The sequence below is a fragment of the Myxine glutinosa genome, chromosome 4 (genome assembly GCF_964187855.1).
Source record: "Myxine glutinosa chromosome 4, kmMyxGlut1.1, whole genome shotgun sequence".
Classification (NCBI taxonomy): Eukaryota; Metazoa; Chordata; class Myxini; order Myxiniformes; family Myxinidae; genus Myxine; species Myxine glutinosa.
In genome coordinates, this window is record NC_136264.1 from 52,493,258 (window position 1) to 52,505,430 (window position 12,173).

Below are 12,173 nucleotides of genomic sequence, written 5' to 3' on the forward strand. Positions count from 1 at the left end.
ATTCTGCCTGCAAAGATTGGCCTCGATCTGTTCAGCCATTGCAGAGAAAAATGGATTTTCATGTTTTCATGAAAAACAATATGGCGGCCAAAACACGCGACCTGTGACGTCATCATTACAATTAAAATATTCTACAGACCGAGTCCCGCCTACGGTGAAAATTTGATTGCAATCGGTCCTATTATTGCAGAGAAAATCTTTTTTAAAGGAAATTAAAACTTAAAATGGCACCAAGTTAAGGATCATCAGAATTCCCAAAGTTCAAACTGCCATAACTTTGTCAAAAATGATCGAAACGTCGTGAAGTTCGAACTTGATCTGTAACTTAACATGAGGAAACCATGTGCCAAGTTTAAAATCATTAGCATTAAGAGTTGAGAAAAAAAGTCCGGAAAACTGTTCTTTGCGTGACAGACTGACGGACTGACGGACTGACGGAGGGACGGCGTGCAAACCTATAGTCCCCTCCGGTGTACACCGGTAGGGGACTAATAATCGAAAATCGTTATCAGTCCTTTAACAATCCTAAATATGATAAATTGTCGTGCAACCGCCGAAATTTATATCAGGCCATCGTGCTGATCACGAAGACTTTGACGCCGAGGCGGAAGCTCAATGGCGGATTCCAAAATCGAAAACACCTAAGCGGATTGGAGGGAAACAGCGCAAGTCCCCGCAGCCTTAACTATCACATCACTCACCCGGTAAACTGCGTTCAGGTATTATGTACAAAAAGTAACAAAAGGGTTTATTGAATAACAGGCAGGGACAGGAAAATACGTACTGGTAATGTACTATTCTAAATCGGGATCCCGCACACCAGATATCAAAAACGAGACGAGGGAGATGAAATACGAAAGAAACACGTCTTTTATGTCAAAATGTACGCGGAGCTCAGGCTTATGTCTCGTCGTCTTCCTTGGCTGCTGTCCAACACCGCCCCGCCGGGCCCGACCGCACACCACAAGGTCCTTCGCGCGAAGTCCCACAAGGCCTTGCTCCAAGCGCGACGCATCCCACGCAGGCTAGCGGCTCCACACGAGGTCGACTCGGACCAAAGTCCTGCCGCGTCTCAAACCCAACTGCTCAAAACAGACTCTCAACTGCTCTGGATCCAACTTAAAATAAGGCTCAAAATCCAACTGCTCTGGATCAAATCTTCTCAACTGCACAATGGCCACTGTGCACACTAACTCAACTACGAATCCAGGATCTCAACTCCTCGAAATGGCGTCCGGCCTCCGCTAATATCCCTGACCGGTGACGTCAGCATTGGCACACTGCTCTGGCCAATCAGAGCCTCCCCCGACTCGCTCAGGTCACCCCCACTGCGTCACTCCACTCCCGTCCCAATACTCCTTGGTCACAGCACGTGCTATGCGAGGCGGGTAGGCCTCTCGGAGGTGTAAATGGTCGCGGCCAATTGTGGCGGTGTTTTAGCACGATTTCTTCCTAAGGCGTGTCAGGGGGAAGGGCGTCATTTAGTGTTGTACTAAAGGTCCTAACTAATGTTTAAGTGGTGTGCAGTGCCAAAATGGACAAAGGTTTGGCTACCAGGTGAGACATACAAGGGCTCTACTCATTATTCCCTACACTACTTAACACACAAATTTCCTGGTAGATTCACAATCATACATCTTAGCGAACAAAACGCCTACACATGACTTATTACAGGTAGATTCCCTATCATGACAGTCGAAGCATGTTACCTACTCAGATCTACTCTGCTCTACATATTGCTCTACCAAATTCGTAACAGTATGTGCATTGAAGATCATTACTTGCAAATACATTTATTCAAATTTTTTTTTTTTAAACAACAATCGATCGGGTAAGAAGAACCACCTTTAGAGGCCATTTTTCCCCACAGAGCAGGGGTTGGCCTTTTTCGGGCACCGTGGTCCCCTTTTTGAAGTGATGTTTTATGGCCGGATGCCCTTCCTGCCGCCAACCCTGTTAGTTGCCTCTTGCGACACACGGAATTACCAGTGAGCTGGTACTCAATTTGCCGACCTCAGAAGGATGACAGGCTGAGTCAACCCCCCTCCCGTTAATTCAGCAATCGACAGGGATTTGAACCCAGGATCATAGGATCTCAAGCCAGCACCCTAACCTATAAGCCAACACCAGGCTCGTGGGTAAGGAGCACGATATCTACAATAAAACAAAATATTGACAGGTTTACCGTATTTTTGGTGTACAAGTCAATAGTTGTTCGGTCATGTCCCTCCCCCACTCCCCCCCCCCCCCCCTCCGGAAGTCCGGGCCTCGACTTGCACTCTAGAATTGACTTATTTATGGTTTAAGATATTGAATTGCATAAACATATCTTCTTGAAAAGTGAGATATTTTTTGAAATAGATTGTATAATTATTAATTTAAAACACTCCAGAAACCATTGCCGGGAACATTTGCCGATTGGGCGAGCAATTAAACGTTAATCCGCTCACTGACTGATGCATGCAAAATTATCCAATCAATAATGAGCTCGCACTCGCCAATCTCGTTTCATCCATCCCGCCCTAGTTCCTTTCAATTCTAATAATACATATTCAAAATGCCTCCCCTGAAGTCAACGCAAGTCGTACCTGGCAAACTTTAAGTTGGAAGTTAAGTTCGCCAAGGAAAATGGCGGGAATATGCATGCCTAAGACATGTAATGTGCTATAAGCTGAAAATGACGCAAGAAACGGATGGGGAGGACAGTATTCCTTCAGTTTTGGTATTTAATATGTACATGCAATTTCAAGTTCAGAAAAAAACAAGAGAAAATTAAATAGGTGTGTCAAAAAAAAAAATCTCGATGTTGTCGACCCCTTCGATTTTTCAAGGTATCCATTCAAAATAACCATCATACTACTCTAACAAAAAAGAGAAGACCATGACAAAACAGGTTGTACCGAAAGAAAGAAAACAAAACTGCGAATACTTTGGCCACGACACACAACATAAAAAGGATTTCACATGATTTGCAACTTTATACAATGAACAAGGAAAGCTTTCGGGTGTATGAAGAGGAAAAAAACGAAGAAGAAAGGTTTTAACCAGAATCAGGCAGCAACGGATTAAATAGAAATGCTTCATAAATCAACTTCTTCCAAAAATAATAATCAAATAATTAACGTGAAATGGTTTGAAACCATATCCAACAATGAACAAAAGAAACCCTGTTGAATCTCATATTAAAGGACAAAAAGGTGCTGTACTTTTGAATTTGGTCGAATCCCTCTTTATGCACCGATATTGCCACTCACTCCGACAGCACTGGGGAGAAAATGAAGAAATAAGGCGAACACACCTGTGCCAAAGCTCACACTGCCATCACGCTTCAAAGAAAAGAACAAAATGACTCCATTAATTTGGTGCCTCAAAACAAATACAATCATATATCAACGGCCCAATTCCAACAATAAACGACCAAAAGTGGTCCATCATGAAGAAAAAGTTGAAACTTAAACTTCAGGGACAAATTGCTCAAATAAAAATCCTCCCCACGCATCCGCCCAAATCTCATCTCCTTCAAGCCAAATACATTTGTAATCACTTCATGGGCAACTTGCAATTCCAACAGTTTAAGCACGAGGTCTATGCAAACAGCAGGACTAGGTGATCAAGCGATCACTGTTAAAAAGAAAATAAACTAAAGAAATTAAAGCATGATATTCCATCTGCGATTAGATTTTGTTGAAAGAGCAATCGTTCTGCCGAAGCAGTGTCCAGGGTTGGGAACAAACTACGGAATGGCCACCCCTCCTGTGTCACAGAGTTCAAGACTCCAATAAAAATTAAAAATATCAAATTTAACCTGCAAATATTTATGTGTTTTCGTTTTACACTGACGTCCTGATACTGAACAATCACATCTTGAAGCACATGAAACAGAAGAAATCATCAGGATGCCTAGAGAGCGGATATACACTTCGGCAATAACTACTCAAAAGGCACCCTGTGGCACCCCTTTGATCATTTAGAACTCCTCGTGCACATTCCGAGCATAATCCATGAGCTTGCTTCCTGTGAAATATTCACTATACCGCAGCACCTCCTCCAGGTTCAAGCTTTCGTCCTCATCCTCGTCTGCTACGGCAATCATCTGCCGAGCCTCACTCAGTGCATTGTGCTCATTCATGGGGTCCATATATGCCTGACAGGGGTCGAGTTTGGGATAGAAAATTAACAAAATTAGAGATAAACAGTTAGCAGAATTGAAATCACCATTCTAATTGTGTTTCGAACTGTGGTGGATGCTGTGAAGAGAAACAGGTTGAGATGGTTTGGTCATGTGTTGAGGAAGGATGAAAGTGACTGGTTGAGAAGAGTGGTGGATAAATGAATGTAGAAGGAAGTAGAGGACGGGGAAGACCGAGAAAGACTTGGTTAAAGATGGTGGAAGAAGAAATGCGGGCAAGGGGGTTAACAAGGAGAGATGCAGAAAATAGGGCAAAATGGAGAAGATTGTCATGGGGTCCCCCGCAAGGCTAACCCCCGCTCTAGTAGGGAAAATGGCCTTTAAAATGCCTGTTGTTGTTATTGTTGTTGTGTATTCGAATTGGAGAAGCACCTCCGCAAGAACAATATGTATTTGCAATCATCGTTCAAAAAAGTGAAACACCACCATGCTCAATATCGTTTTGTCAGGTTTGAACATCAATTCTGTTATCAATACTGATCCAAAAAAATCTGAAACACTTCTCAGTCTCACCTCCAACTCTTGCCGTGTAACCAGGCCATCGTGATCGGTGTCAATGACGTCGGTAAATTCCCTGCGACGCTCCCGTACCCACTCATCATCAATATCCTGCTCCTTCTGATTCTCCACCGTACCAACGGGCAGGGAAGCAAACTCCGATGCAGACAGCTTCTGGTCTTTGTCTTGGTCTGTAGTGAGAGAGAAAGACGTTAAAAATAGTCATGAACTCTGCCATCTAAGCATTCCTTGCTGTCAGAGCATAAAGTTGGAATGTACAATCAAGTTTCATAGGCTTGGGTTTGTTAAACATACCATGAGTTTTATACAGTTTATCTCATACCAACAGACTGTGATAACAGCGTCCTTTCCATGCATTTGTAATTTCACACAAATCGCACAGGTAACCCTTAATGAGGTAGTGGGTTTATTATTTTTGGTGATCTAAGGCTCATTGTACACCACATGCAAGACACGGGCATTAGGGAACATCACTGTACAGTGTTCTTGTACACAAATTACAAGGGCATTAGCAGACAACGGCAAATCCACACAGTACAGGTATATGGGATTTGAACAAATTGCATGGATTTAGGGATCCGAGCATCATTAGGTATTCTATGTTTGTGATTGGATGAGAAGACCAAGCAGGTAAATGCCCATTCTGCTTCAGAACTACTCCCCCAACCCAAACCAATAAAAAAATATTATTCCATAGCTTTAATGAGTGGGCACTCCTACCCTACCCTCTGGGTGGGAATACCATTCTCTGCCTTTGGTGGGCAATGTGCAGTGGCACATTCTTGGAAATGCACTTCATAATTTTTTTAAATAAATTTTATTGATCACAACATATTGTCGTGTCCAGCAATTTGGTAACACTGACCAATGGGCGGATAGACCGAACTGACTGTTAAGTGTTACATAGCTCTGATTCAACAGGATTTATTTCCCACCACAATAACAGGGCAAGAATGATCACGCCGACAGTGAATGACGGCGGGTTGGGGAACGGGGAAATCACAATAAATAATTATTTTAAAGATGCCGCACCGTAGTGAGAGAAACAAGCATTCTGAGTATTGCGCTGCAATACATGTCCCCTACTGGCAGTCTGTCGTCCGGAAAACTGTTGGGGAAATTACCAAAGTTCAAAGTGCCATAACTTTGTCAAAAATGATCGAAACGTCGTGAAGTTCGAACTTGATCTGTAACTTATCATGAGGAAACCATGTACCAAGTTTGAAATCATTAGCATGAAGAGTTTAGAAAAAAAGTCCGGAAAACTGTTCTTTGCGTGACGGACTGACGGACGGACAGACGGACAGACGGAGTGCAAACCTATAGTCCCCTCCAGTGTACACCGGTAGGGGACTAATAAAGAACTCCAAAGGCCCCACACACACCAGACTCAGGTACAGACTGGGAGGAAAACGAGAGCCAAGCGAGGTCTTAGCTCTTGTGGTGTGACGACTAAGGTGGTGCCAAAGTGGTTACAAACCCACAATGAAGCAAGCAGGCAGTCACAAACAGAACAACGAACCAGGGTGACAAGCATGATGACGAAGCAGGAAGAGGCAGGAATAAGAACAGGCAATGAAGCAGGCACACAAACAGGGACCAGGGAGGACGAACAAATGAGGCAGAATAGTGAATCAGGGAGACAAGCATGATGAGGCAGGTACAAGAACAGGTGATGAAGCACGCATATGAGCAGGAACCAGTGAGGATGAACATGCGAGGCAGGACAATAAATCAGGTACACAAAGCACAAAACCGTTCCTCTCTGGAGCCAAACAAAACTCCCACTCGCTCCGAGCCTGAACCAACTCTCTGGCTGAGGCGATTCCTTCTCCTCGTGAGACCGTCCAATACCAGGAGAACCCATAAACTCCTTCCCTCAGGAGGCGACAAACTCTTCCCCTCACTCCCTGGACAATGCCCCATTCAAGCTCCTCCTTCGCTCTCTGCAAGGCCCCACCGACAGAGATTTGGAGATTCATAGGTTTCACATAAAATTCCATCACCTAAATCTGGCAATTTATTGAATGCATCACCCTTCGTATGATGCACATTTAAACAGGACGAATCTTAAGCGAAGATTTCCCTAAACACTGAGAAGCCCAACTACCCAACAGTGGAGCATACCAAGCTATACAATTTAACTGTACAAAAGTAATATATACCCCTCCCCCTACAAACGTAACAATATCATACTCCATGCGATCGCATTCGAAGCTTGCAGCACACTCTTGTGACGTCTGCTGTAACGACGTTTTCTGCTGTCACAAACAGTGCCAGTGAAAACAAAAACATGTTCATTAAATATTTCATCATTTGTCATATTTAATCATTTCCATTCCTATTGGTTTGTCTCCGGGCCAGAGTGCCAATCTACGCCCGCCTCCGAAGGCGCGAAGAATGATTGGGAAAAACGGGCACATCCAAATGATCAGTCTCATGACCAATTGACGAGTGAATATTGGCGACATAGATACAGCCACACAAGCTCTATTTATTATATTAGTAGACACACCTCCAGCCCTCGAAGACCCGTGTCAGCCCACCAAACACGGATGGCTGCTTTGTGTCCGGGGAGTCAATGAAACGTAAAATTGTCAAGGATAGTACCACCATCAATATAGTTATAACCAGGATGAGTTACGAGGTGAGGAAAGCATGTGATAAAGACTCCACACGGTAATCACCATATTGTAATCACTGCTGTGAGAGGTGAGATAACACGAGGTGAGGTAACAAGGTGAGGAAAGTGCGGTGTGAAAAACCCTGTATGTGGCGATTTGGTTATTTAAGGCCAAGTCTTATCAACTGAGGCTATTGTTCAGTGTCCATCAATATGCAGACCGACACAAGCCTTGACAAAGTCTAGCATTATTTTTTACTATAAATGTACATGTGTAGTAGCAGAATACTTTGGAAGAAAAAAAAAATTGGTCATCAACTTCAGTGTTCTTTCAAATCACCCAAAAGTAAAAATGCAGGTTACTATAACTCCACCCGGGTTAAGCAAAACACGTTTTGCTGGAATGCATCATCAAGACATGTACCAAGGTCACGTATAATCTCATGAACCATGTATCCTAGCATGCCACGGCTGTGCTCCGGATGTTGGAAAGCGAGAAATTCGTGTTCCGTTAAGAGCTGGTCCTGGGGAGAATCGTCTGCTTGCATCCAGCGGTCCTGAAGGTTGTCTAACACCTCCTCCGCTGGAGAAATACACCATAGAATGCCATTAGCGAACAGCCTTTGGAACATCAACAACAAAAGGAAAATGTTGTGGGGAGTGGGTTGGGTTAGAGTGGAAGGACTTACTTTCTTCATCAATTTTCAGGTCCTCATTATTCTTGATGCGTTTCGCAATTTCCTTTTCATCCATACCCTTGCTGACCAGGAACTTGATCCGATATTCGTCCCATGAAACACGTCCTACCAAAATGTAACAGCAGCGACACACATAAGGAACCAAGCAACTACGTTCTACAGCTACAGCACAGGAATTGAGCCACAGATAAACGCCCAATGACGTATCAATTCAGGAATTATAACGCTGAAGCTTGTGAGCAATTTACAATGTTCTGAGTGGTGCATTAGGTTCGGCCATTATACACAACATGGAAAGACGTACCATCTCCATCGGGATCAACAGCCTTGAAGTGATCCTTGTTCTCCTCCATTGCCTGCTGGAAATGCTCTCTGGTTTTATTCATTATCCAGCGCTGCAGCTCAACCGCCGTCACCTTGTGGTCCACATTCACATCCACTCTGCCACACAGAATTTGGCAAATAAACAGAGTTTGTAAAAGGGGAAAAAGAAAAACACAGGACATAGGGGGCACTCGGTGAAGTGCATATCCCTGCCAGGCTGAACAGTTTATGGTTTTTATCCCACGGACAGGCCGGATCTGGATCCAGACTTGAACCAAAATCAAATTGGCCTGTTCTTGCCACTTATCCAACTCATCCACCAAATATTGTCATCATTCGTCCATAACCTTTTAACATATCTTGCTATATATAATTTTTTGGACCTATCTCTCAATGGTGAAGAATCACAAAAAATTATAGTATCCGGATCCGGATATTACAACCAAATTTAAACAATTCTTCCTCGTCACACACACAACCTCTCCACCAAATGTTGTCCAAATCCGTCCACAACTTTTTGAGATATGCTGATATTTATCGTTTTGGTCATACCTCTCAATGTTGAATATTCACTAAAAATTATAGTATCCGGATCTGCATCTTCACCAAAATCGAATCAATTCTTCCTCGTCACACACCCAACTTTTCCACAAAATTTCGCCCAAATCCGTCCACAACATTTTGAGATATCCTGATATTTATCGTTTTGGCCATACCTCTCAATGTTGAAGAATCACTAAAAATTCTAGTACCCAGATCTGGATCTTCACCCAAATTGAAACAATTTTTCCTTGTCACACACCTGACCTGTCGTCCAAATCCGTCCTCAACTTATTGAGATATCCTGATATTGATCGTTTTGGCCATATCTCTCAATGTTGAAGAATCACTAAAAATTCCACTATTCGGATAAGGATCTTCACCCAAATTGAATCAATTCTTCCTCGTCACACACGCAACCTCTCCACCAAATGGCGTCCAAATCCGTCCTCAACCTTTTGAGATATCCTGATATTGATCGTTTTGGCCATACCTCTCAATTTTGAATTTTCACTAAAAATTCTAGTATCCGGATCCGGATCTTCACCAAAATCGAATCAATTCTTCCTCGTCACACACCCAACCTCTCCACCAAATTTCGTCCAAATCCGTCCACAACTTTTTGAGATATCCTTTTAATTTGAATGGAAGCAACACTGTCGTCACACATGGCAAGATGGTGTTAATTTTCATCAGTGGGAAAGGAAATCCGACTGGTCAACAAATCCCATTACGATTCCGAATTGTTAAATCTGTTCAGTTCAACTGTAACAAAGTTCAACAAAACGGACCATCGTTGTGTTGGTAAACATTCCTGCAGGAACAGGTGAGATGGTTACCGGTGTCACGTGTCAGTGACCCTTCACACATTAAGCAGCCCGACTAGCCTCGTCCTGTCGGGACGAAGACCATCTCGGAGCATCCGGGACATCATCAGTATCACTCACTTGCCAAAGATCTCCACGAGCTTTTCCCGGTTCTTTCGCGGCTCCGAGTCCTCGTCAAACTCTTCCTTCTGTTTTCCGAGGAAGACCTCCGGATGGAAGTCTCTGTTCAAGCTCCCATCGCGCTCCAGCCTCAGGCCGTTGATGTGCTCCGGAGGGACGATGTCCTTGTCGTGGTCCACCTCGTCCGTTTCTTCCCCGTGATGCGGGGCCGGCTGCTTCTTCAAGTTCTTCAGCTCGAAGTGCCCTCTCTTCAGCTCCGGTTGCTGCACCTGAGCGTCCAGCGGCGGACGCGCGTACACGTCGATCAGGAGGAACAGGGCAAACAGAGAGCCGTAAGCCAGGCCCACAGCGGTGCACACTCGCATTCTCCTCGAAATCATCTCCGATCCCTCTTCTCTCTGCCTCTTCCTGGTCCTGGTTCTTCTTCGTCTGTGTAATGGCGTGTCACGGCAATGGACTGCGCGTACGTATTTAAAATGTCCACACTAATAAATTTGGATATTCTCCACAAGCTCTACTTAAGGAGAATTGAAGGCGTATTCACACTTAATTTTATAAAATCATAAAGGCCAATACACTGTAAGTGTATATATTAGTATTACGTGTCGCAATTACTCCCCACCTCCTTTTTCTTCCTTTACATATAATGGTCTTTTCAGACCAATGAAGGACATTATTATGTCAAGGAAGAGTGTTAAAAACATATATAGATACCTCACAGAGCTACGAAATGCGGTATTATAAAGCTGATAAACTGACGTCGTCACTGCCACGAACTACATTGCCATGGCCACCATATATTGGAGTAAAAATAACCGAATTGACAGTTTGATATTTCATTTTGTTTGTTTGGAAATTTTCGGGATAAAATTACTTTCCTCGTCAACTGAGGGTATAGATACGCAAGATATCCTCATAACGAATACATTGACATGCTAGAAATTTCGAAGTTCATTTTAAATCCTCTTTTTTTTTTTACAGGATCTCGGGCTCGCAGTAGTGGAGCACACGCACGCACGCACGCACACACACACGACTTTTAGTGTTAGACGAGACAAAGACAAACAGCCACTGAGCTTGAGGTCGTAGGGCACTCTGGGTACCAACGACGTCACAACAATGGCGCCGCTTTTCTCACCACACTCCGAGGGGTTATTTCCTAAGAAAGACATGCCAACCTATGGAGATTGTCCATGCTCTATCCTTTTAAATGCTGAACATCAAGCAAGGAAGCAGCGAATATGACTCGGCCGGAGTTTGAACCACCAACCTCCCAGACTCACAAGAACGCGGACGTACGCTCTAACCAATACACCAGTCTGGTATTCAAAATCCGGTAACGAGCGATTCAGGAAACCCACATTTAAAACACTCCTAAAAGTTTAACTCGACACCTGTTATCCATGTCACCCTCCACCACGGTTATATCAGAGTGAGCACACAGTCATGGATTTTTTTAACCACAATATTTATTGGATTTCCAGATTTCGTCGCAGGTTGTGACCACGGTGTGGTCATTCTTGTTCGAACAATAAATAGGCACTCAATACCAAGTCGAGAGAGAAAATGTAATGTTAGGCAAAAGTAAAAAAACAAAACAAAAAAACCCCCCCAGAGCCTACTACCTAAAAATCAGGATGTCAAAATAGAGACAAGTCTTTTGCAGCAAAGTGTGGGTTGGTTTTGAAACTTCCTTTTTCTTCACAATGACTTGTACTTGGGTTTTAGGGTCCATAGTGATGAATCCACTTCCCCCCTCTCCCTCCCCCCCCCCCCCCCAATCACCAGATATTCAGGATTCTGTCCTGAGGTCAGACTGCCAGCAGCTTAGCCAATGTGACATGTACATTCAGTTACTAGGAAAGCTGGAGGGAAAAATACACAATGCAAAAGTGCTTCTGACCAATGGCAACCCGCTGGTATTTCATCATCTTTGGCCGAGCTTGACAGTTACAGTAATATTATCCAATCCAACGTTACCTTTAACCCTTTGAGTACGGGATTTTTTTTTGATAAAAAATACCCCCGGTATGGGATTAATTTGGCATTTTGGTAAGGGAATGCAACCACGTACTGACGATCTATTTATAGGTATAGTCGATGACGTGTAGTAGCATCATCCGTACACAAAACTTTTTCGTGGGGAAAAATCTTCAACACTTTAAGTTCCAAGTAAAATGGGTAAAAAAAATCCATTAAGATCAGGTCAAAATCCATTTAAATACACAATCCCGATAACAACTCTTAAAAACAAAAAACAAAACCTCACATCCGAAGAAAGCGGTTCAGTTTGGCATTTTTAATATGAAATAGGCAAAGCCTAGAAACGAAGG

The 12,173-nt window shown here is 43.5% G+C and overlaps 1 protein-coding gene across 1 annotated transcript; it reads right to left on the reverse strand.

The window, feature by feature from the left end:
- Positions 1 to 2,708: 2,708 nt before the first annotated feature.
- Positions 2,709 to 10,608, reverse strand: SDF4 (stromal cell derived factor 4). Its single transcript, XM_068112325.2, has 6 exons — positions 9,841 to 10,608; positions 8,334 to 8,470; positions 8,021 to 8,134; positions 7,756 to 7,914; positions 4,703 to 4,878; positions 2,709 to 4,144 (listed from the first exon to the last, which is right to left on the reverse strand). Exons 1-6 carry the CDS (start codon positions 10,218 to 10,220, stop codon positions 3,968 to 3,970), a joined length of 1,143 nt encoding a protein of 380 aa, XP_067968426.2. The 5' UTR covers positions 10,221 to 10,608; the 3' UTR covers positions 2,709 to 3,967.
- Positions 10,609 to 12,173: the final 1,565 nt, after the last annotated feature.